Consider the following 25895-nt stretch of genomic DNA (forward strand, 5'->3'; position numbering starts at 1 on the left):
TGGTGAGGTGCTGCATTGAGTGGGCCTGGCACAGTGCTGGGCGCATGGCACGTGAGCAGTGGAAGGCCGCCCTCCCTCTTTAAGGCTCTGTCCAGTTTGGAATGCAGTGATTTCTCACGGAGAGTGACTGAGTCAGGATTTGGAAGGTCTGGGTCCTGACGCAGAAGAGAAACAAATGGGAACTAAAGTTGGCCAAAACAGCCTTCCTGCGTGTCATGTCCATGATCCCGCTGGCTCCTTGCCAAGGAACCTGGATGCCAGCGGGTATGTGTGCTCGTGCCCGTGTATGTGTGTGTGTGTGCGCGTGCATGTGCATGTGTGCATGTATGAGCATGCAGCCGTGTGCATGCGTGTGTGTGCGTATGTGTGTGTGTGCGCGCGCTGTGCAGCCCACATTTTAATGGTGAGGAAACAGAAGCTCAGAGAAGTGAAGTCACTCGCCTGAGGTCCTACTGTGAGTCCGTGGCTTCACCCCAGGACTTCTGACTCAGGACCCAGATTGGGGAGGGAGCTTGAGAGTGAGGGTGTGGGGCAGGGATCAGGGGCTCTTGGAAGTTGACAGCAGGGGGGACTGACTTTCCAAGGGACTGTCTCCTGAGTCATTTAATCAGATTGGTTCAAACGAGTGGGCCCACAGCCAGGAGCCCTCTTCAGCCCTGTGTGAGATGTGGTTGTTGGGCCCTTTCCTGAGCACATGCTCTTAGGAGCCAGGATCCTTGTGATGGGGACGCCTCCCATAGGCTTGGCACAAAGACTGCTTATCTCTGACTGGGGACACACTGCTTGTCGGTGTCTTCCCTACTCACTGCCTATTCTAACTTGTCGGGTCCCAGGATGTCCTGGAACACAGAGCTGGGAGTCACAAATTCAGGGTCCTAGTCTTAGCTCTGCCAGTGCCTCAGCTTGGGGCCCTGGGCAGTCCCTTTCCTTCTCCCGGCCTCAGTTTCCCCGAATGTGTTATGGGGTAATAACACTTCCCTTGCTCACTTCATCAGGCTATTCTGGGAACCTGGTGAAGTGAGGGTTATTGCAAACTGTGAAGGCCTGTACACAGGTTAAATGGCTGCTGATGCACTGGCCCTAGGTAATTAGAGACGGTGAGGTGAGCATCAGGGGACAGGAAAATCAGAAAGAATCAAGCTTGCCCCTGGGACATATCTCTCAGAAGGTCTCTGAGAGCCCCGGGGGAACACGTCACCTGTACGTTGGGCCCAGGGATCTCCAGGTTGGTTGGGGAGGACGCAGTCAAGCTGCATCTTGAGAATGCTTATGGTTTGGCTAATGATGATTGAGAAGTGGTTTTCTAGTTGGGAGTGACTGCTTGAGCAAGGACCCGGCGGTAGGAATGTGCAAGGTCTGGCGGAGGAAGGACTGTGGTCTGGGGATGGGGCAGAGGGACCCCGTCTGTGGGTCGGGCTGGTGGAAGGAGAGCAAAGTCTGGAAAGGATGGCTGGGACCAGGTGACGGAAGACTTGGGACACCCAAGGAGGAGTTTGGACTTTGTCAGTAGGCATGGTGGGGAGCTATGGGAGGTGCTGGAGCAGGGGAGGGATGGGATTGGAGAGGACCCTGTGGAGGAATGTGAGTGGGGTAGAGGGGAGGGCATTTAACCAGGGGACAGGGAGTTGAGCAGAGTTGGTGGGGAGACACCCTCTTTAGACAACTTGGCGGCCAAAGTAGAATTGTTTTTGTTTCAGGGACAGAAAGGGGACCCCGGGCTCTCACCAGGAAAGGCTCACGATGGGGCAAAGGTAGGTTTCCAGGGACCCCAGTGCTCAGGGAAGTGGGGGAGTGGACAGCAGGGAAATCGCCGTGCTCTGGGGCGCACCCTCCCAACAGAGGCCACTGCGTGACAAACGCTGGAGGTGGGAAGTAGAAAAGGACGGGGTCTGGTTTTTCCTCAAAGCCCTTCAGCTCTCCCTACACCAAACCCAAAACCATTCCCTTCTGCCTTCTTCCGGTGTGCAACCAATAAAACCGACAAAAAATGTTGCCTGTGGACATACCTTTGGTGAATGTCCTTTAGCCTAACGCTCTGAGTGGGTTTTCTGTAGGGCCTGTTAGGTGACCCTCGGCATCCAGAAGCTTCTTGGTAGCACATGCCCAGGAAGCTTCCAACAGACATTCGAAGGCCCCTCTGAGGTTGTTAGTACGAGCAGACAGGTCTGTGAACTTCCGGGACGTGGGAAGGGAACGGGCTGGAGACTCAGGGCTCCCTAACTCTGAAGGGCTGAGACCAGAAGGTTCTCCCATGGAAGAGAGAACGCTTAGGCGGAAGGACTTCATCCATCCCTGTAGCGTCCACCCTGTAAATGAAACAAGGGGCCTGGAGGGAGTGCAGGACAGGCCGGAGCAGGGGAATCCAGAACTCCAAGTAAGGTCATCCAATGTCCCAGACATCCATACGCTGGAAGGAATCCTTGAGTCTGTCTGGTTTCCTTCTGGACACAACCCAAGAGCCCTCCTGACAGGCAGAACACTGCTTCTCAGCCCAGCCTTCAGTGCTTGGGTACTGAGAGGTGGCAGCTCCTGCTGATTTCTCTGAGGCACAGGTGGCTCATTCATTCACGTCTTCAAGAGAAGTTTTTTCACTCAGCAGACTCTTGCTGGGTGTAAACATCCACATGCACCCCCATCGGATCCTCACTGGAAGCTTATAGGCCAGGCAGCTAGGCCTAGCTTGCCCGGGAGAAAGCAGAAGCTCCAGCAGTGGGCGGCTTCCTGGAGGCCACGCAGCCGGTCCGATGCAGAGCAGGCTCTGCAGCCGGGCCTGACGACATGCAGGAGCCCAGGCTTCTCTCTTGCTCCTACGTTGTCTGCTTCTGGGTCTCACGGTGGTGGCAGAAATGCCCCCTACTGGGTAGCCGCCATGCCCAGCAAGGGTGGGAAGGAGGGTGTCAGGAATGCAGAGACGGATTCCTGATTGGAACGGGTTGCATGTCCTTCAGGGCGATGGTTTTCAAACATGGTTCTAACAGCGGAACCCATTCCCCAAATGGTACCTTTTGCCAAAGTCCAACATATAAAAAAGATTAAATGGAACGACTGAGTTAAGTGGGGAGGGGCTGGGTACCCTACCCACCCAGCTGCCCTCAGCCCGCTCAGAGGCCCTGAGTCTCCTCTGAGGCCTCTAAGCCTCCATGAATCCTGTTTGCAAACAACTGGCCGTGGGAGGCCACACTTTCAATTTAATGAGTGTCCGCTCCCATTCCCCCGCCTCACCCCCTTGTCTGTGTTTTTCAGGGCGACGTGGGCTTGCCTGGGCTCTCTGGGAATCCAGGACCTCTTGGACGAAAGGTATACCTTGGCGTCGATGCTTTGCCTTGCCTGGTGGGCTTCCTAGCAAGCGGGGTCTTCATGCAGGAGTGCTGTGTGCCACCTGCCTGCCCGCCTGACTCTCCCCAGCTCCCTCAGCAGGGGCCTGGTGGCTGGAGGGGAGAGAGGTTTCCGAGGGTCCGTGCCTGCCTGAGGGTGGGAAGCACCTTGGCCTGGAGGAGGTCCCGCCGCCATGGTTAAGGAGGTGTGACAAGAAGTGACCCTTCCTCTCGGGGCCCAGCTGCTCCAGGGAGGCCATCCTGGGGGTGCTCGTGGTGGTGGAGGGAATATTGTCAGAGCCAGGAGCCCCCACTGGCCCAGCCCCTCCTCCCATGGGCGGAATGGCGGGGGCCCTCCGCATCCCCTCTCTGAACCTGAGCCTCCTGCCATCTGGAATGACCATGAGCCCCCTGGGGCTGTAAACCCGGAGCAAGGCCTGGAGCATGCACGTTCAGAGAGTGGGCTCTGGGGTCAGTTGAGTCTGGACTCTACTTCCGGCTCCACCGTTTCCTCACTGTGTGACCTGGGGCAAGTCAGTAACCTCTCTGGGTCTAATATCATCCCTCTGATATACTGCAGGCCAATGTTCTATAGAGGCAGTGAGTTCTCTGTACATTCTGAGCTGTTGTCATTCTGCCCCCACCCCATCACTGCTTCAGTCAGGCAGGGGGAGTTACCTCTAATTGCCTTTGGGGGAAGGTCTGCCATTTTCCTAGGTGGTGGGTCTCTGGCTTGTAGTGCCCCTGGATTCCTCTCTGGCTTCCCAACCAGGGTGTCCCATCCTTCAGACTCAACTCTAGTTGTGTCCAGGAAGCCCGCTTGGAACCCTGGCCTTCAGTCTAGGAGACCCTACTCTGCTCAAGGACCTATAGGCTATCTTAGCTGAGTTATTTCAGCCCCAAGACCAACTTCACCAACAAGGATGTGTAAATCTGGTTTATCGCTCTCCCTACAGAGCCTAGCACAGGGCTTGCGCATAGTAGGTGTTCAGGAAACGGGGTAGGACAGTGCAGGGCCAGGGTCAATTGCTTTTTGCAGGAAAATACCCCATTGCTGTTGGGTTTTCCAGTAGATACATTGACCTAGGGCCACGTCTTAAGCTTCTACCCTGGCTCCCAGCTGTGGCCACAGCTGCCCTCTTTCTCGGCCATCTGGTTCTCATCTGGGCAGCTGTGGCATCTCCTGGCTCCATCCTGCTTGTGCCCTGAGGGTCCCTGTGGCGCAGGGGGACTTGGAGCATCACTCCCCCCCCCATCCGCTTCTCCTCCACCCTCCACGGCCAGAGCAGGCCACACTGCAGATCTGAAGAAGCCAGACCCAGACAGGAGTCCGTGGCTGTCTGAGCTGGGAAATGTGGTCTCTTCTGGCTCAGAGAACACAGAGGGACTCCCTCTCCCCACTCACTTCCCCTCTGGGCTCCAGCGTTTTCTGATGGATGAGGTGTGGAGGTGTGAGTGGAAAAGTCTCCTTCCAGTCATGGCTCATAAAGCAGCCAGTGGTGGTCTCGCTCTGTACGGGGGTAGCAGTCCAGCAGAGGAGGCGGGAGATGGAAAAACAGACTGGACCGGCTCCTGCCTGGGGTTCCAGGCCTTCCTGCTCTCAGCAAATGTCCAGGGAGGCGCAGATCCCCCAACTCAGGGCAACCAGCTCACCAGAGCAGGGAGAGACATCTTTTCTAAATTAAGGAAGAGCCTCCATGTGGTAGGAAAACTATTTGGCAAAACCATTTCCACCAAGTCCCTCTGGCCCCAGCCTAGGCAAACATGGAGGAGTTTGGTGTGTGGCAGGCCAGTGTCACCTGCTCACAGAGGATGGTGGGCAGAGCATGGGGGAGCTCAGGTCCCAAGGCAGGGACCTCTGACCAGTGGTGGGGGGCAGGGAGGAGGACCAATGGAGTGGGCAGCCGGTCCTGGAATTGTCACTGTTTGTCAGCAGTCTCTTCTCCCACAAGTGTCTTTGGTGACAACAGTAGCCACTTTGCCCTGATCCTGTTGGGTGGTTTTTCTGCATCATCTCATGTGGGGGTCCTTGAGCGAGAAGGAACATTGGTGGGTGAGAGGCGAGGTCTGCCTCCCCTTTGCTCATCAGCGCATTGAATTTTGGTGTCACCTCAGAGTGACACCAGTAACCCTATTCATTCATTTATTCAACATAATGGATTGAATGACTATTGTGTGTCAGGCACTGTGCAGGCCTCTGAGCTGATACATAGACAAAAATCCCTGTTTCCTCAGAGCTTGCAGTCTTGTGTGGGGAGACAGACAATAAAAACAGTAAAAATACAAGGTGTGTTAGAAGATGAAAAAGGCCATGGAGAAAAGTAGGCAGAAGAAAGGGAGTTTGGGTTGGGAGTTTCCCATACTGACCAGCGTGATAGGAAGGTTTACTGTCCCTCATCACATTGTTTCCTAACAGTAACCTCTGGGAGTTAGGCAGTATTATGCCCATCTTACAGCTGAGAAAACTGAGGCCCAAATAGGTCTCATTCATTCATTCACTCTTCCAGTCATTTCACAAAGATATACCAAGGTACCTGGCCGTGTGCTGACACTGGTGTTAAATGCCAGTGAGATCACTGGGGGCTCACGGAGAGTGAAGTCTACGGCCCCGGTTCACAGCCCCGCTGTGCATGAGAATCAGCAGGGGAGCGTGCCCACCTCCCCACAGGGGTTCTGGTTCAGTTGGTCTGAGTGGGACCCAGGCAGTAGATTCTCATGTGCAGCCAAGGCTGAGAGCCACTGGATTAACAGAAATAGCTGCCAGGGTCACTAAATGGCAGAGCTGGGATTTGAACTCAGGTCTTCTGACGCTTAGGCCCTTTCCCTTTCCACAACACTGATTGAAACAGCTTCTTAAATAAGAGTGGGCCCATCAAGTGAAAAAGAGCCTCCCCACCCGAGAACGCTTCTTTCTCTGCATCTGCCTGCGATGCTTGCTGAGGGACTTTGCTGAGCTGATTCCAGATGGGGGAGTGGGTGCACAGACCAGGTCAGACACGCCTGAATGGAATCCCAGCTCTGTCCCTCTCCTGCTGTATGAGCTTGGACAAGTGGCCTCAGTTGCTTCATGCAGTGGTTGGGAGGGTTAAATAAGATGCTATGTCCTCAGCACCCAGCACAGGGCTGGCACGTGGTAGATGCTGCATACGTATTTGTTGAATGAATGAATGAATGTGTGATCACGGTGAACATGAAGAAGCAGTGCTGTAGAAGGTCTTGCCCACCTGGTCCCATCAGTCATCTTGCTTAGTTACCAGTTAACCACCCTCCACTAACCCAGAAGGCTGCCAGAACCCTATTTGTACCCTGGGAGGGCAGAATCCAATGCTGCCCCTAGTCTAACCCTCCTGCCTTCTCTCCTATAGAGCAGCGCTTCTCAGCTGCCCCCCAGGGAACAGTTAACAATGTCTGGAGACATTTTTGGTCATCACAGATGAGAGGGGGCGCTACTAGCTTCTAATAGGTAAAAGCTAGAAATGTTGTTAAAGACCTTACAATGCATGGGACAGATGCTCCACCCAGAGCAAAACCTTATCCAGCCCAAGGTGTCAATGGTGCCAAGGCCAAGAAACTCTGCTGTATAGAAACCCTCACTCCATCCAATCCTGTGTGCGCTGGGCCTTCCTGCCTCCCTGCATTTGCTTCCGCTGGGCCCTCTCCAGGCATGCTCAGACCAGTCATCTTCATGTACCTGTCCCTTGATTCCATTCTCGAAGGCCATCTTCTCCAAGAGCATCTCCCCAGCACCTCCAGGCAGAATTCATACCTCCCTTCTCACACCAGCCCATTTTCTCAGCCTCTTTAGGACTCTGCACTTTCTGGCTAGCAGGCAACTCACTGGTGTCCTTGGCACATTTGTCAGACGAGAGCAAGTGCACAGAGGAGGACCTCTTCTTCTTTATTTCCTCATGTGGGGCTTAGCACAGTGCTGGCCACAGACGTCTGCTCCGTCGTCCCTCACCTCCCTGCCTCCTCTGCCTCCTCAGACATCACTAATTGCTCTTTCTTGCCGAGCCTGATTCAGTCTCAGAATCTTTCTTAACACATTGCCCCAGGTAGACATGACTAATGGAATGAAGTTGGTACTCAAGTTGAAACTTCCTCCTGGCTCCCTCCTGCAACCCTCACCCTGCCCATGAGCCCTCCACATGCCATCTGAGTTGGCCACTGTCTGTGAGGATCTGTGCTAAAATGGGAGGGCAGAGGGGGTCATCTGGGAATTTTTGCGGGGAGTGTGATTGACGCTGCCTGAGACGATCTCCCGCCTTTCTGCAGAACTGCCAGTTCTACCTGGATAGCACCTCCATGTAGTGCCCCTACTGAGAACCTTCTCTGGGCTCCTCTGCTGAGCTGCTCTGGGTTTCTGGGGTCCATACCCCCTCCATTTCTGAGCTCCTCTGCCCCTCTGCTCTCCAACGTGGCTTCTCCTTCAAGCCTCAGCTCACCGTGCCGCCTCCCCTGCTTGGCTGTCTGCTCTCTCCTAGCACTCAGTACTTCTTTGTTCCACTTCATATGTGTTTAATGCCCATATCCTGTTCTAGAAGGTAGGGAGTGAGTTTGCTTTGTTTATCAGTGTATTCTTAGTGCTCATATGGGGTCTGGCTCATTGGTGGGGCTCAGCAAACCTTTGAATGCATGAATAACCAGATGAATGAATGAGCCGTGCAGAAACTGTACCTTCGTGCCCTGACTTATCTCAGGTACCCACTAAGCAGAGTTTGGCGTCAGATGCCTGGCTGTACGGTGAAGGACTGTGCTTTTGGACAAGCCACACATCACATTTCAGAATCCTATAATTTTTGAGCCAACAGGATGCTTTGAGAGGCCAGCTGGGGAAACTGAGGTCCAGAGAGGAGCAGGGACTTGGCGAGTATGCTGTAGTGACTCACTCTGTTTCTTGGCGTGTGTTTCTTCCTCCTGACCCTTTCTGTTGAATGGGGCTCTCGGTCCTGCTGACTGCCCAGTGTGGCTTAGGGGCTGCCAGCGTGGTAGAGAAGTTCAGTGGGAAACCTCACGGAGTGCTGAGCGAGTCTGGTGAGCTCCGTTCTGCTGCGAGAGAAGCCGGGGCCTCGTGCAGGCCGAGGTGGAGCCTGCAAGATCAGCTTGCAGGGGGGATCAGCTGAGGTCTAGGTGTATGTTGGTCCTCAGGACCCCCAGGCAAGGACAGGACCCCCCTCCTCTCCCTGCCCAAAGCCCAAATAGCATCTCAGCCGACGGGGAGACTGTCTGCAGTAACAGTGAGGTGATGTCTGGTTTCTCCTTGTGCGTTGTAAGCAATGATTAATCTGGCTCCCAAACCAAAATATAGCCCGACTTCTATTATAAACATGGGTGCTGGGGAGACCCGCCTGCCCGGCAGCCAGAGGCCCCTTGCAGATTGCGTGGTCCCTGGAACCCCCCTGAAGCATCTGCTCTCCCCTAGTCCCAGTCAGGCACTTATCACCCACAGGGAAATCGCTGCCCGTGGGTCTACCTTGCAGTTAGTGCCTGCCCCGTAATTGCCCAGGGCCCTGTAGAAGATGATGGTTTAGATTCTTCCAAGTCCTGGGGCCCTGTCATTTGAAGCTATTTGGCTAGCCCCAGCTTGGTAAACACTGTTAAGGTGCTTCCAGGGAACATATGAACCCCCACCACCCCGCCACCCCATGCCTTGGCTGTGCTCAGTCTCAGCGACTCCCAATCTGCTAAGAGGAACAGGGGTTCAAGGCAGTGTTCAAGGCCCTTCAGGGTTCATGGTTTGGGAAGGACCTAGGGATCGTGGCCTTCCGGACAAAGCACAGCCCAATGGGTCTGGAGTTGTGGGGAACGGTCTGGGCTTGGCCATAACTTGCTAAGTAGCCTTGGGTAAGTCCCTTCCCTTCTCTGAGCCGCAGTTTCTCATTCTATCCAATGAGAAAGGAGGTTGTCAAATTGACGGCTTAGGTTCCTTCCAAGTCAGATAGATACTCGGGAGTTCGTGATGCTGCCGTGATCCGTAAGCTCAGACCTGGCGGGGGGGTGGTCTATAAGATGGTCTTTCCCTAGGTGGCCCTGTGGCTCTTCTAGGGGGGCCTTGGGCCTCAACAGTATGTCTCATCCATGATTCGGTGGTTGAGGACACGAGGATTCACAGCCTGCTTCCTCTGGGAAGCTGTGTGGCCTCAGGGAAGTCTCCACCTCTCTGAGCCTCAGTTTCCTCATCTGGCAAATGTGCATGGCAGTTCCTACCTCTCAGGGGTGATTGCAAGTTGTTGACGAGTTGATGTATCTAAGGCTTTAGTGCCAGGCCAGGCATAGGGCAGGTCACTGTCCGTGTCCCCGATGGTCATTTGTTTCCTTTTAGCTATATGCTGAGTAAAAGATTTACTTGAAATCTCTTTCTGGGATTTCACTGGCTAAAGCATTGGTTTCTAGCAGGCTTCTTTGTGGCTGCACAGGAAGCCAAAGGAGCAGGTGATGCTCAAGGGCTCCCCGGACCCCTTTCACGCTTCTCTTGGGATCCTTGCTCCATTATTTCATTGGCTCCATTATGGCACTGAGGCAGGCAGAGGATGGCAGAGAGAGGCTCAGAGAGGGCAGTCACCTGGGCTGAGTCACACAGCTTAGAGCTCAAGGCTCCACCCAGCTCTTCATGGGAAAAGGCTTTGCTTGTTCTTCCTCATCTGCAGGCTTCAAGTGGAGAAAGGATAATGATGGCCATTATATGCGTCCTGTCCATGACACATCCCTGCTCAAAACCCTCCTGTGGTTTCCTATCATCTTACTGCCTGGCATGCTCTGGCTTCCTGCTTCTTCTCTGACCACACCACCCCTCTGCCCCTCACCCCTCACTCATTCTGCTCTAGTCACACGGGTCTCATTATTCCTTGAGAGCATTCTTGCCTCAGGGCTTCTGCACCTGCTGTTCCCTCTGCCTGGAATGCTTTTCCCCAGAGAGCCCGCCCTGTGTCCAGCTCCCTCACACAGAGCAGCCTCCCCTGCCTGACCACTGCAGTCACCACCCTCCCCAACACTGTCATTCTCTGTCTTCCAACTCTGCTCACTTTTCTTTGTAGCATTAGTCAGTGCCACACATTATCTCTTTTTAAAATTTTATTTTCAGTGATGGTAAAAAAACACATCACATACAATTTACCATCTGAACCGCGTTCGTGTGTGCTGTTCATTAGTGTTAAGTATATTCACATTGTTGTGCAATCCATCTCCAGAACTTTTTCATTTTGCAAAACTGAAACTCTACACCCATGTAAGCAAATCCCTGAGACATTATATTACCCTTTTATATTTATTTGTCTTTATATCTGCTTAATTAGACTGTAAATTCTGTTAAGGCAAAGGATGTTGTCTTCTTCTTCATCCAATGCCTAGAATGGTGCTGGAGCATAAAATTTCAGTAAATGTTTGTTGAATGAATGAATGAAATATAAAGATCACGGTACTAACAGCAGCTAGCCTTTACGGGGCCTTGAATTCATTGCCAGATACGGTGCTAAGTGCTTCACACATTATACCATGTAATCTGTACACCGACCCTTAGAGCCTCATTTTACAAGAAGAAACCAAAGCTCAAAGAGGTGACATCGGTGGCCCCAGGTATACAGCCAGCCAGTAGTGAAGCAGGATAGGGATCCAGATTAATCTGAAACAAGAGATCTTAACCACTCTGCATGCTGGCTGCTGGCTGTGGCCTGTGCCTCCATTTGCCCGTTGGGGAAAAGAGCACACGCCCCCGGGTAGAAGAATCTCACCCAGCCGTAATGCATCAATCTCATGGGCCCCAGGTTTGAGATGCAATCATAATGCTGAGCTGTCTTGAGGCGTGAGTAGGTGCAGAAGGAATGCTTGTAAATTCCCCAAACCTCTTGGATCAGACCAGCGCTGCTGTTTATGATTAAGAGCGCTGCTTTCTGCGGGTTTGCGGGGGTGCCGAGTGTGTGTGCCTGTGGGTATTTGCGGACATGCGTGAACTGTACATGCCTGGGGGCGGGGGGCCGCAAGGCTCTCCATGTGGCCTCAGGTGTCAGAAGGACCCAGTGGTGAGCGTAAGCCTGCTGCTCCTTAGCAACGGGATTCGGGACAAGTGGCTTCCATTCTCCGAGACTCAGTTTTCTCCTCTGTAAAATGGAGATGATAACCCTTAACCCCCTTTCCCCACACCTCATCTGGCTGTTGTAAGGGCTCGAGGATGTCATAAAGGTGTAATCCCACGTTATTTATTTATTTATTTATTTTTGGCTGCGTTGGGTCTTCGTTGCTGTGTGCGGGCTGTCTCTAGTTGTGGCGAGCGGGGGCTACTCTTCATTGCAGAGCGCAGGCTTCTCATTGCGGTGGCTTCTCTTGTTGCGGAGCACCGGCTCTAGGCATGCGGGCTTCAGTAGTTGCGGCGTGCAGGCTCAGTAGTTGTGGCTCACGGACTTAGTTGCTCTGCGGCATGTGGGATCTTCCCAGACCAGGGATCGAACCCGAGTCCCGTGTATTGGCAGGCGGATTCTTAACCACTGCGCCACCAGGGAAGTCCCTGGTGTAATCCCACGTAAACAGCAGTGCGTAGAGGGGGTCCACAGGCATCGTGTGTGTGTGTGTGTGTGTGTGTGTGTGTGTGTGTGTAGTCTGGAGTCTCATTTATCAACTCCTGGGGGAGCCCTAGAACTCTTGAGTTCCAGAACACCAGAGCTGAAGGGGACTCGGAGTTCTAACTCCCTCATTTGAGGTCCAGAGAAGGACAGTAACCCATCCAGAGTTGCACAGTAAGTCAGAGATGGTGTCTAGATCTAGCGTAAGGCTCCCCTTGAGAGGGGGTCTAACGGAGATCACCCCGTCTCCTCCACCCTGTCTGAAATGGAAGCCCCTGCTCCATCTTATTTCATAACAGCCCTAAGCTGATGGAAGCTTGAAGTCCAGGGTTTCCCTTCAGAGAGCTCCTAACTCCTATGAAATGGCCCAGGTGGTCATCCCCAGCACCACCTGAAGGCACACACTTGTTTTGATTCTCTTGATCTGGAGACCTGGCGTTGGATCATGGGAATTGGACCAGGGTGACAGAGGGTCAAGGTTGGTACTGGAATGTTGCCAGAGTCTTTCTCAATCATTGAGTGGCCTCCTTCCCCCTGGAATACTTGCTGGGACCAGTGGGAAGAAGGAGGGCAGCTATTTTGGTTCATACATTTGGTCAATGTGTGTGAGATCTTTTCTGTAAGGGGATTAATGAGAAGGTCCTGACAGAAGGTCCCAGCATCGCATGGTGGTTGAACATAACCTAGACCTTAAGGTCCTCATCAGTCTACCCATCCACTAAGACATCCCTCCACCCCTGCTGCAGACGTTCCCACCTTCGCTCTGGATTTGGAAAGAATGGTTGTGATACAGCATCACCCGCTCGCAGTTGCCGTATCCTAATTTAGCTCACAAACCCTGCCCAAGGAGTGATCAACCCCCAACGTCTTCTGGTCTAAGAACCATTGGTGGCGGAGAGGAAACCATAGGAACCCCGATGGGCATATGTCCATTCTGGGAGTATTTACTGAACACGTCCCTGCCATGGTGCGTGCAGTGCTGAAAAGGCAGGCGGGGAGGCTGGACCTCTGCAATCCATGGGCCCAGATGTGTCTTCCCAGCCTGATTCAGTTTCTTCCCCCCCCACAGGGATACAAGGGCTATCCTGGACCGGCGGGGCACCCCGGAGAACAGGTGAGGGCTGCAGCCTCGGCCCCGCCCTGCTTGCCCTCCCTCACTCCAGCCCCTGCCTGTCCCTGGCCTCCTCCCTGGGCCCGGCTCCATGAGTGCGCTCCAGAGCCAGGAGGTTCTGCCTCCCATCCTGCTGGGGCCCCCACTCTACCCCACCTCTCAGCCAGACACATCTGCCTGAAAGGGCTGGAGTCCATGCCGGCCCGGTGTTGGCATGAGCCACTCGACTCCAGTTAGAGCCATGAATAGCTGGCCTGTTCCGGGCGATGTTAGGGGATATTATACACGCCGCCACGGGGTTTGCAGGAATTTTGGCTGCCCCGGCCCAAGTCAAACAGCAGCCGCTGCCAGCGTGGGAGAGCCAGCCAGGCCTCCTCTGTGCCTTATTCCTGGGCTTCGAGCACAGGGGGTTTTGTCCCTCCGAGCTGGTCTGACCAGTTTCTCAGAGGGGTGGGCTTGGGGGCCCAGCAGGCCAATGGCCTCCCCTTCCTCCCATTTCATCTCACATTCCTGCCTTTCTCTTTGTCCATTGTAAGCCCTGGTCCCCCACCACCCCCCAGATCTGGAGCTGGGCAGGGTCTCTCCTTTCCTTACGTTTCTCTTGTTCCTTTGCAGGGGCAGCCGGGACCCGAGGGCAGCCCAGGGGCCAAAGGTTACCCTGGCAGGCAGGTGCAGTATATGGCTTCTGGAAGCTCTGTGGCCGTGGTGGTGTGGAGCTGGCCACGGGTGCCCCCAGGCAGAGGGAGGTGGCAGGCTGGGGGCCAAGCAGCTACACCTGCTGGGTGGGCCCTGAAGAAAGGGCTGTTCAAGGGGGCTGTACCGAGGAGCCTTCTCTGAAGGCAACAGGGCAAGGATGCCAGGAAGAAACAGAAGAAAGGGGAGTTCTGGGGCTCTGGGGGTGGGGCTCCAGAGGCTCCCCCTGAGCCGCCTCCCTGGGACCCCGGGGTAGCTGGGGGCTCAGTGTGAAGACCACGAGTGTAACCCCACTCCCATTCTACAGAAGGGGCAGCTGAGGCCCAAAGGAGACAGGACTTGCCCTGGGTTGTTGGCAGCAGGTAGAACGTCTCCATATGTCCTTGCCCCTCTGTCTTTTGTGTTTCAGGGGTTACCTGGACCTGTAGGAGACCCTGGCCCCAAAGGCAGCCGGGTAAGTGGGACTTGGCAAGTGCCACATGGCTGGAACCCGGGTGGGCATTAGCTGTCCCTCCAGTGGGCCTGGTGGGAGATCAGGGCTGTAAAGCCTCCACCCAGGGTCTGCTGGGGGGGTTGGGGTCGAGGCCTCCCACCTGAGCACTCCCTGGACCGCAGAGGGGCAGCAGGATGGCCATGCGGTAGGGAACCCTTGAGCCAGCTTGGTCCCCATGGCCAAGTAACTGGGCAGCAAAGGTCTGCTGGGGGCTCAGCCATGGTCTAGCTGCTATAATCAGGCATGTGCTTGCCGTGTCCCCCAGCACATCCCAGGCGCTAGGGAACTAAAGCCTGGGCCAGTTTGTCCGTCACTGGAGTCCTCAGAGGCCTGTCTCCTGCTCTCAGCTGAGGACGGGGTGGACCGCCCTGTTTGGAGGGCAGTGCTGCCCGACGGGTGAACACTGCCTGGGCCTGGAGGCTGATGGAACATCTGCTCTCGCCCTCCATCAAGGCCCCTGGAACAAACCCTGAGTAGCTAGCAGCCTCAGTTTGCCCATCTTTTCAGTGGGAGTGATGTCCATTCCTACCTCTGGCATGGTTATGGGGATACCAGGAATTTGGAAGCCAATAGTGCTGAGGAGGGGCCACCAGGTGGGGCCTCCTGGGTGGGCTGTGGGGCAGTGGAGAAGGTTTGGGCGAAATGAATAGGGGTAAATGGAGTTTGGAAGACTAAGAAATGGTCTGCTGGAATTCTCTCTTCTATGTACAAGGAAACTGGGTTCATGGTGGGGATCCGACGGCCCCAGTTCCCACAGCACGCCTAAAGTGGGGATGGGATGAGGGCCCAGGTATTCTGAGGGCTGGGCTCTCTGCCTCTCAAAGAATGCTCAGCAAGTGGGTCACACAGTCCTCCGTCAGGCCAGGTCAAGTGTGACGCGTCCTCCGCGCCTGAGCCAAAGCTATTTATGGCTGCAGTCTCAGCCCGAATCCCTGGAACTGATGGGCGGCTGTTAGGAGAGCGACTGGGAGGTGGGAAGGTTCCCCAGGACATCATGATGGTGATGTCGATGATGATGTTGATGATGATGATGATGATGATGATGATGATGATGATGATGATGGGGTGGGGTAGGGGTGGTGAAAGGCAGGGCCCGAGGAGGCTCCTGTCCTAGGATGCTGGGCCTCCCTCCTTTCCTTTATCCAGCTGTTCCCACAAGCTATGGCCCCAGAGGGGCCTCCTGAGCCCAGGGAGAAGGTCTTCCCAGTTCAGCCCCAGGTCTCTGATCTGCCAGGAGGACAGGAGGAGCGAGACAGGCTAATGACATCTGGGGCTGCTTGCAGTTTGCCATGCTGTGGCATCTTGAGGCCACATGTGGGGAGATTGCTGGTCTGGCCCCAGCACACCCGTCTCCAGGGTCACAGGGCCCTGAGCAGCCTGGGTGAGCCGGGGCCACTCAGACTGCCCTCCCAACTCTGCTACCACTGGCCTCATGTTTATGAAGTAGGCAGAGCGCAGACTTGGGGGCAGGGTGACTGCCTTTGAGACCTGCTCTGCCATTAACCCGTCATGGGAGCTTGGGCACATCACTGGACCTCTCCAAGTCTATCACCTGCAAATCTGGGATATAAACCCTTCTTGGAAGGATCGGTAAATGTCACTTGTTAAGATGACGCTGAGAAGGAGGCCCTGTGACCTCTTGAACTTCTAGAGAAGGAGAAATGGTTGTGAGCCTGCGATCGTTGCTTGTTTGTGGGAGACAATGTAGCAAAGTGGTTAGGAGCTGGGACCGGGAGTCAGATGACTTCGATTCAGATACCACATTCTGCTACATTCCAGCTGTGTGACCCTGGGCACATCACTTCACCTCTCTGGGCCTAAATGGTCTCACCTCTACAGGAGGCTGACTAATAATTCCTACCTCCTGAGGGTGTGATGAGGGCACGGTAAATGCATTCATGCTTGCAGAGCACTGAGAAGTGGGCCTGGTACATAGTTTGTGCTCAGTCAATGTTAGCTTTTGTTATAGTTCTGATTAAGTCATTTCACAAACATCCAGAGAGTACGGTTAGCGTTAGGCACCCTGGGCTAGGTCCCGGCTCTTGAGAAGCTCCCAGGCTAATGAGGTCATGAACTGTGGACACCGCTAATGAAGATACAGAACAGAAAGTGGTAAATCTGTTAACTGAGGTGCAAATATGGCGCTGGGGTGGAGGGAGGAGGTGGCTTCTGGTCTGGGGCGTCAGGGATGCTGGCCAGAGGAGACAGCCTCAGAGCTGGGCTTGAAAGCGTTTGCTGTGCAGTCGTGGGGGTGAGAAGGGCCTGCCTGGCGGAGGGCACCGCGTGGGTAAAGGCTGGGAGGCGGAAAACCCGGACTCCACTCCTCACTAGTTGTGCTGCTTTCTCTCCAGAGCCGTAGTTTCCCTTGCTTCGTGGGGAGGAGGATGGGCAATCTGCAGGGTCCTCGGGAGGGTTGGATACAGTGGCACACGTGCTTGCGGGACACCAGCACGCCGGGGTGGCAGCTGTTGTCACCGCCGGCCGCACTCAGGGGGCCAAGGGTGGATTCGAGCCCCACGTCCACGGGGGGCCTTCGAGGCCTAGAAGGAGGCACTGCAGAAGCCGTGAGCGCCCGCCAGCGTCCCTTGGGGGTGGGTAGGGCTTGGTGCCACCCTAGCATCTAACCCGGCAGAGAGCTTCCTTCCCGCAGGTCCCAGAGCCCCCGGCGCGGGGCGGGCCTCCCGCTACGAGCGCCCGCGCCCTTCCCTGGCGTGAGGGTATGTGCCTTTGGACTACATCGTGGAAGCCAGCACCATGCAGTCCATGGGCATATACACTTGCCTCAAGGCCTATGTCATCGAGGAGCTGCCGGAGCCGCCAATGCCTCCAGTGAGGAAGAGGAGCCAGGCGCCGGAGGGCAGCAAGGGGGGCTGGGCCGGGCCGGGCCGGGCCCGCCGCACCCCACCACTCGGCCCCTCTGACCTCCCCTCTGCTCTTTCCTAGGGCTACATTGGACTCCCAGGGCTCTTCGGCCTGCCAGGGTCCGATGGAGAGCGAGTGAGTATGCTTTCTTTGTTTACCTCCCACCCGGCCACCCCCTCTGCCAGGTGCCAGTCTGGAGAAGTCACAGAATGCCTCCTGGAGGAGGTGCCCCAGAGTTGGATAAAGGGACAAGTCAAGGCAGACGCCTTCCTGACACAGGGAACAGCATGTGCAAAGTCCAGGACATATGCTGACTTGGCGAGTTTAACAGCACGGTCAAAGCGCTGAGTGTGAGGCAGGAATGGGGGGGAGACAGGCTGCGGGGGGCACCTGGGAGCAGTTATACGGCACTCAGGGGCCAAGGTCAGGAGAGGGACTCTGTTCTGAGACCGTGGGGAGCTTCTGAAGGGCTTTCAGAAAGTGAGAAACGGGCTCATTTCATATTTCTGATCAAGCGCCTGCAAGCTACGGCCCGTGGGCCAGATCCCGCCAGGCACCAGTTTTGTAGAGCTTTCCGGAACACACCACGCTCATTTGTTTATGTGTGTCTGTGGCTGCTTTTGCTCCCACGAGCCTCTGGACCTTCCTCTCCGTTCCCTCCCCGCCTGAGCCCGTATTTGGGAACTCAGTAGTAATCTCATCAACAAGCTGGGTAAAGAGAATCTTAGGGAAACAGAAGGAGCATTTATTGAGTATCTGCTGAATACCAGGGCACTGGGTGCTTTCCTTAGGAATCTCCCCAGCTCACGTCCATGCAGGCCCCGACTCTGTAGCATCTGAGGACCACCCATCTGATGTGCAGATAGCTGGAGCCTGCTGTGTTTGTGGACCAGACGCCAGGCCCTCTGTGACTTCCTCTTGTGGGTGAAAGAGGGGCTGGTTTGGGGCAACACTGCTTGTCTCCTGCTGGAATCCTGTCTTGACTTCTTCCCTGTTTCCCCCTACAGGGTCTGCCTGGCGTTCCTGGCAAGAGGGGCAAGATGGGTAGGCCGGTAAAGATTTTCCGTGTCTATTACGCAGATTCTATGGGTGAACCTGACCTCCCACTGGCCACGCGGCCCCATCCACCCGCGGCCTGGGCATTCTTCGCTTCTCTCTGCTCTGCCCTTGCTCTGCTTTGAGCGTGTGGGTGTGCATGGGGGGCTGTATGGGCCTCGTGTCCTGCTGCCAGAACACTGACCGGCTGCTGCCTGGCTGGGGCTGGGGGCTCCCGTGGACGCTGGGCCCCTCTGGGATGCAGCCTCTCTGTGCGTCCAGCAATTGCCCTGCAATGTAGTTCTGTGTCTGGCGGGGGGTGGGGGGGTTGTCTGGGTCATGAGTGTCCATGCTGGGGGGCCTGCTCTAGACCGGGTCTAGACTGGGTATCTGCGCTGCTGTGTCAGAGAACACTCAGGCTCCGTGTTGTCCTGGTGTCACCTGTTTTACTCGTGTACACACAAGGCCAGAGAGCAGTGGGGTGTTGGGTAGACCCACAGGAGGCATGACCACAAGAGGGGCTGAGCAGGAACCCCGATCCACCAGGTCAGGCTGAAGGAGACCCAGGACTGTAACTGAGGCATCTTTCTTTCTGGCCCGGCCCATGCTGGTGGCTTAAGGCTCTCTGCTGCCGCCCTGCAGGTCAACTCCTAGGCTTGGAACCATCCTCAGCTCTGGGTCTGGGCGTCCCTTTGCTTGTGGTTGATGGAGAAGGGATGGCGGGGGAGGAGGTTAGACGGTGAGAGGCAGCTGGGAGGGAGCCAGGAGCACTCAGGGGTGGCCCAAAGGGGGTTGTCTGTGATGCTAGGGTTGGCGTGCGTGTTCGTGGGCACCTTACCTGTTGTAGTATAGGGATCTGGGTCCTCTGGGGGCCAAGTGGGGGATTCAGAGAAAAGCAAGATCCAGGTCCTGGCCTCAAGGAGCTGACAGAGGGGGTACCTAGGACAGTCCGTGGCTGACAGCCCCCCTGTGCCTGAGGGCTAATATCTGACACTTAGATGTGCACAAGGAGCAGCACCCGATGCTTCTGGCTTCAGGGCCAGGACCCAGAGTCTGTGGGGGCTGGGTTGGCCTCTGGGTCTGTTCCTCAAGCCAGGTGACCTTTGGCAAGGAAACTCATTCATTCATTCATTGGAGTTGAGTGTGTGCTATGGACCAGGCACTGTGCTTGGTGCTGAGCAGTGAACAAGACAAAATTCACATTCTCAGGGGCAGACAGACAGACAGACAATGACTGAATGGGGGAATGGAGGGTGAGTGGTTGAACGTCAGGTGCTGCTGAGTGTTAAGATAGGGTAGGGGGACCGTGAGTACTCGGGGTACGGGCTGTTGGATAAGTTGGCCCAGGAAGTCCTCCTCTCTTCTTGAGAAACCTGAAAAAGGTGAGAATGGGAGCCATGTGGCTATCTGGGGAAGAGCATTCCAGGTTGAGGGAACAGTGGGTGCAAAGGCCCTGGGGTAGGAGCGTTACTGGCTCTGAACTGCAGTTTTCCCATATGAAAAATGAGGATAATAGCTTCTAGCTCGTGGGGTCATTGTGCTTGTCAAATAGTAAGAACTCAATATAATAGTGGCATTCATTGTTTCTATTTGTAGTTGTTTGGGTGGCTGAGGATCTCTCTGGTCTGTATGACTTTGAGCCAATGGCTTTACCTCTCTGGATCTGTTTTTTCCAAAGTTTAAGTTGCAGAGTGGGAGCAGTTGACTTACTTAGAATATCTCAGTGGGGCCCTGTCCCATCACCCAGGCCTGCCTCCAGTGCTACCCATGGGGGATTTTCTCAGACTCCATCCTGGGAGCCCCACAGAGGGCCTGGCATTGCCAGTTTACAGATGAGGAGATTGAGGGTCAGGGGATGAATGACTTGGCCAAGGCCTTGTGCTTCTGAGAGTCAGAGCTGGGTTAAAATGCAGCAGCCCAAGCTTTTACCTCTTGCCCCAGAGTGTGGCACTAGGGACAGCACTATAGGCAAAACAGACCAGAAAAAAAAAAAAAAAAGGCAACACTTACTGGGGCCCTTTTACCTGGATGGTATTTGAACCACATGTGGTTCTCCCATTGATTCTTTGAGGTAAGATTGATTATACCTATTTTCCACACGAGGAAACCGAGGCTTCAAAGCCATTTGCCCAGAGACCCTCTGAGGACTTGCCAGACTTAAACCCCCTTAACTGACAGCTCATTTCTGCTTCTTTTCTCCGTGCCTTGTGCCTTTAACTTCCTAAGATTCCACCCTGCCCTCCATGATGGGTGTTCCCTGGCACTGGGGTGTCAGGCGTGAGTGCGAGAAACCGCCCCCATTCTGCCAAACAGCCCCATGGCCACGCAATACCCCTGAGGGCTGTGAAAGTCTCCTTGACTCTGCTCCAGCTGACATGGCCAGCAAATGGGCAAGGTCTGCGTCGGATATGATTTAATTTGTATGGAATATACTTCATATCACTGAGTCCCTAGGGCTTTGTCTGTGCCTTTGCCTGGCCGCCGAGTCTGCTGTGCCCTTGGCCCACACACCGCTTGAGCAGACTTTAGGGTCATCCCTCTGTTAGGTGCTCCTGAGCCCTTGATCTGCCTGATGGGGTTGGGGGCTCCTTGTGAATGGGTTTTCCTGTTGTCAAAGCTTTGGGCCAGGCGATTTCTAGGCACTTATTAACAAGAGGAAATGTCAGGAGAATGAGCTGAATTCCCTCATGCCAGATCACAGCTGGCCTCATTTCTGGCAGGGCTGGTGATGATTTTGCTGTAGTCCATTTCTCTCCAGCAAGCAAAACCTCAGGCCCATGCACACGGCCTGCTCAGTGTCAGGCTGGGAAGGAAGGTGTGTGGGAGTCTTTTGCTGATGGGAGCTGAGAAAGACAGCAGAGGTCAGAGCACATCAGAGCTGCAGGAACATTAGTGATGATGTGGCCCTACTTCCTCATCAGACAGATAAGCAGACGTATCTTGGAGAGGCCAGTAACTTGCCCAAGGTCACACAGCAAATTGGTGGCAGAATCAGGACTTGAACCGAGGACCCTTGCTTGTTCGTGCAGGGTGCTCTCCACATCACCCCTCCCCTCTCTGTGCTCACAACTTCAGCCTCAGAAGGAAAACTCAGACCGCAGCTCTCATCTCACATCACCCGCTGGAAAGAGAAATGTGTTGTGGTTTCCCGAGGAGGGGACCAGATATAAGATGTTACAAAGTTGGCTGGAGTTGAAGGGGTTTCTCCTGGGCTATCCCGGCTTGTTTGGGGCACAGTGCAGTGACACGCACAGCTGGGGACCGAGCCATGTCTTTCAGCCAAGGGTCTCTCATGGGGCCTAGGAAGACGCCGCAGCAAATCCTCTTGTCTGGCACCCTGTGGCTTCACTATCAAGCCCGCTGGAATGCCTGGCAAGACCAGCCCCTGCTCACAGCTTCTCCCATGGCCTCTGGCCAGGCCTGCCAAGGCTGGTCTTGTGTAGTGAGTCAGGCGGGCAGACCCTAAAGCTTAGAGCTGGAAAGGTCCAGCCTTGGCTCCAGCTCCCTCGGTGTGTGGCTTCGGGATAATTGGGACTTGTCCAAGGCCACATGCCCGTCCGGGTTGGGACAGGGCTTCTCACATGGTTCAATTTTGACTTCAGGCTCTTTTCACTTCTCAGCCTGTGGGGAACAGGGAGCAAAGTGGGTTTTCAAATGGGAAAACTGAGGACAAAGCAGATGAAGGTTCTTATTGGTGGTGATACTATGAGCTGGGGGTGTGATCCCCAGGGTCCCAGACTTGAGCCGGAGCTGTCCCAGGGCTGTTGGCAGCCCCGGAATCCCGCTGAGAGCTCTCCCTGCCTCCGGCCTCCTTGCCTGCCGAGGTGACTATTTGTGGGTGGATTCCCAGGTGAATAGCAGAAGGCAGGGTGAGAACATGGTCAGCCTCATGAGAAAAGGGTGTTGGATCTCAAAGGGGTCTTTCCCTGTTGGCACTCTCAGAGAGCACGCATCTTCTAGAAAAGAATACAGGCTGTTGTCAAGTGCAGTAGGAAGGATGCAAGTCAAACCTGTGCAGGAACCTCCTGACTTTGGAGAAGGTAAACCCTGTAAAGAGGACTCCAAGATCCTTCTGCAGACTCTTCCTAGAGGTTATTATGGATTCCCACTGTTGGTACCGAACCAGCGTGTGATGGCACATTAGAGTTTACCAGAGGCTGGATTACAGACATCTCACCTCTTCCTCAGCCCAGGGGAAGCTGGGCAGGTGAGTCGTCAGGTGGGTGGGACAGAACTGACCATCTTGCAGGCCGGGGAGCTGAGTCTGCACGACGTAGCAGGACTTCTGATCCTGGAGGCTGCGTGCATCCCTGCCCCTACATCCCACCTTCTGGAGCAGACCGTCGGGTAGACATTGGCTGGAGGCAGGGGTTGGATGAGATGGCTCTCAGAGGCCCACTCAGCCTCCGGCATCCTGCCGCAGATGTGGTTATGAGGACCATTCCTTTTTTCCTCGTCTATTCCTCTGAATTGCTGTAGCCAAGAGAGAATGTGGCGTCTCGCCCTGGATCCTGGTTCTGTCTCCTCCCGGGCCTTGTTCTGCTCAAAGTACGAGGCATTCGGTTCCCCAGGGGGGCCTGACCTGGCAAAGTGGAGAAACCACGTGGCTGGGGCCCGGCAGGATGCCGAGCTCATTCCTTGGGCCTCGGGCCAGCCCGCTGCAGCCGGGAGCTCAGGCCTGCACGGGAAGGGCCTGCTGCCGGCTGAGCTGGGAGTACACGCCATGCACAGGCGGGCACGGCCAGACAGAGAGAAGCAGGCCGGGTGGAAGTGGCGGTGCGTGTTCATCTCAGCGGCCACCTCTCTGGGATCCAGAGGAGCAAGCGTCAGGGCCGGGGGCGTGTGTCGGAACTGGGATATGTTGCTCAGTGGTGGAAGGATGCAGCAAGCCAGCAGGTTGATGGGGCCTTGGGCGGGTTCTGGGCCTCCAGAAGGAGGTGCTGAATGTCAGGAACACCTAGGGTCTTTCCATCCTAGACCATCTATGATTATTCCAATCACAGATCTGTTCCAGCTCTTTTAAAGCCCTTTTTTCCAACTATTGTGTTCTTAATTACCCTAGATTCCTAGAGGTCATCTGCTTGGCTTCTCCAAAGGAAGGGAGACAAGGTGGAGACGGGTATGAGGCCACCGAGCACATACAAGCAGGACCAGTCCTGAGCCTCAGTAACGCCGTTCCCTCTTGTGCATTAGCCTAGGGCTCTCATGAGCCCTTGAGAGACCACAAGCTTGCTCTAGTCTATTCTGTGTATTCATGGTCCATTCGTAGCTAAGAGATCGGGCTCTGGAGTCAGACTGCCTGGGTTCAGATCCCAGTTCTGCTATTGGATCCATAGCTGTGTGACTTCAGACAAGTTCCCTAACGCCTCTGGACCTCAGTTTCCTCATCTCTAAGATGGGACCAATAATAAGCCCTCTCTCATTGGGCTGTTAGAGTTTGCTGTTTCTGTCATTGCTGTCACCCCACCCCCCACCCCGTCATCACCCACTGGCTGTACTCAGGCTGCATTTTGTCCACATAAGTGCCTCTCTTGGGGGTTTTGACCATTCGGATGGTCTCCCCCTTGCTTATGCCTCAGAGATGTGCCCTCACCCTGCTGCTGCCTCCATGTGCTGCCAGGGACTTGCCCGGCATCCAGCATCTCGGCTCATTGTCTCAGTATCCCGATTGTACAGCAGAGAAAACTGAGGCTTGGAGAGGCCTGTGGGTGGTAGAGCCAGGACTGTCGCTGGGCTGCACTGGTTCTAAAGCCTCACAGGGGAAGCTGGGCCGGCAGCTGAGTCTGAGAGGAGTCCTTGAGCCAACCTGGAGTGGCCCCAACTGCAGACCTGTGGGTTTGAACCTGCCTGGCAGCTGCTGGGTATGATTATATTGGGCATCGCAGCCAGGATTGGTGCCTGGGGAATGCTGTCAGGATCTCTCCCTTCCTGGTGGCAGCGGGGCCGGGGGGCGGGCATTCCTGCACCTCAGGGAGCAGGCCCCTTCCTCCCAGGCCTTGTCCAGGGGTTGGGCCAAGCTGAAGGATTCTTAGAGATCACACCCACCCCCCCGGCCTGAGCAGGACAGAGGGTCAAGTGAGGGTCTGCCCACAGTCACACAGTCAACCTGGAGGCGAGCCCGGGCGAGTCTCCAGACATTGAACTTGGAGAGCAGAGCATGGACTCCCCAGATTCTGCTCCTTGTAGGCCACGTGGAGTCAGCCAGGTGCCCAGCTAGACAGCAACCCCCTTGTCCCCTGAGGGATTGTCCTCTCTTGCCAAGCCCCCAAAGGCAGAGGCAGTAGCTCAATGCCTTCAGAAGCCTTCCCTGCCCACTGCTCACCCAGCTGATGTCTCCTGCCACAGGAGGTGAGAGGGCTCTCTCTACCTTACAGTATGCCTGAGAGGGGCTGGATTGGAATTTGCCAGGGGGACTCCAAGGATGTGGGAAGAGGCATCTTAGATACGGTCAGATGTAGCCCCACAAAAACTTGATCTGAAGGTGGTGCATGCACATGCACACACACGCGCACACACACACACACACACACACACACACACACACCCCTACCTCTGCCACTCTCTAAAACCAGTCAGGCACACACTGGAGCAGCTTCTGCATGCCAGGATTTGCCCATGCTCAGCTCTGCCACAGACTTGCTTTTTGTCCTTGGTCAAGTGACATTTCTCTCTGTGAGCCTCAATTTCCCCATCTGTTAAATGGGACCAATAAATAACCTTTCCCTCAAGGGTGAACGTCAAAGGCAAGTAAAGTTTTGCATACAAAGTCACTGGCTTGGCCCAAATCTCTTTAATATGTCCTCGTTTCCTCCTTTGGGTGTCTGAATGAAGCCATGCCTCCTATAGGGTCCATATCAATGCCTGCCCTTCCGGTCCATGAGGGCTTCCTGGCAGAGGTGGGATTTGAGAGGAATAGTATTCTGGCCAGGGCAAGACAAAGGCCTAGATGCACACACAGTTCAAGGTCTCTTTGCTCAGCCAATGTAGACTTTGTAATTGGTTTGGGTTTTGTTTTTAGCTTTGGTCTTTTTAGTTTAATCTACTTCCTGGATTCCCCCAGTAGTGTTAGAAACCAGAAACAAATTATGCTCCATGAAGAATCTTTACTGTTTGAACAGCTCAGGCATCTACTTGGTCAGAAAAACATGTGCTTTGTTTTTCATTAAATTTCCCTGGAAAAACAGTGATTTGAATTCAAGGAGGGAAGAACAGGTTTCCCTGAATTCCAAGCTCGAGGACTTTCTTTTCCTTTTGAAGTAGAATGGAGTTGTTCCCCCTCCTCGGCCACCAGAAGCTTCCCCACAGCTGATGTTTTTCCAGCTGCCTGTCTCCCCAGAGAGCGTGGAGTGGGGTCACGGAGGGGGCGAGAGGGCCAGATCTGCCTGGGCCAGGCCTCCGGGCCTCTCTCGGCTGCCGAAACTCACCTGTGGCCGCGGTGCTGGTGTCCCCTATCCGTGTGACTCTGTATGACCTTGACGCTTACCCTTTCAGAGCCTCATCTTCTTTATCTGTAAAATGAGGATTGTGATTCCACAGGGTAGCTTTTGAAGAGCACGTCACAAAAATGGCAGAAAGTCTGAGCTGGGAAGTGCTGCAGAGGGCTTTCCTGCTTTGACCAATGGGGAAACTGAGGCCCACAGGGGAAGGAGTGACTCTTAAAACTCTCAGCAAGTCAGTGACTGGTCCAGGCCTAGACCCAGCTTCCTGACCCCAGACTCCATCAGGACGGGGTCTCGGCACGGGCGCTGGCATTTCCATGCCGGAGAGCTGGGTACTATTTTCTTTTCTGAGACTCTGAGGCCATGAGAAGAGGGCTCCCTGGCCATGGGCTCCTC

General features: G+C 55.0%; 1 protein-coding gene across 7 annotated transcripts in view; it reads left to right on the forward strand.

The window, feature by feature from the left end:
- Positions 1–25895, forward strand: part of COL27A1 (collagen type XXVII alpha 1 chain) — a 144966-nt gene that overhangs the window by 35157 nt on the left and 83914 nt on the right. For all 7 annotated transcript variants that reach the window (XR_005020262.1, XR_005020261.1, XR_005020263.1 and 4 more), the window contains exons 6-12: positions 1698–1751; positions 3244–3297; positions 12936–12980; positions 13593–13646; positions 14080–14124; positions 17107–17160; positions 18033–18077. Coding sequence is in view for 4 of the 7 variants with exons in the window: in XM_036854957.1 (XP_036710852.1) it covers positions 1698–1751; positions 3244–3297; positions 12936–12980; positions 13593–13646; positions 14080–14124; positions 17107–17160; positions 18033–18077 (351 nt within the window). In the remaining 3 variants the exon portion in view is untranslated. The remainder of the gene's footprint in view (positions 1–1697; positions 1752–3243; positions 3298–12935; positions 12981–13592; positions 13647–14079; positions 14125–17106; positions 17161–18032; positions 18078–25895) is intronic.

Source organism: Balaenoptera musculus, chromosome 6 (genome assembly GCF_009873245.2).
Source record: "Balaenoptera musculus isolate JJ_BM4_2016_0621 chromosome 6, mBalMus1.pri.v3, whole genome shotgun sequence".
NCBI classification, from domain to species: Eukaryota; Metazoa; Chordata; class Mammalia; order Artiodactyla; family Balaenopteridae; genus Balaenoptera; species Balaenoptera musculus.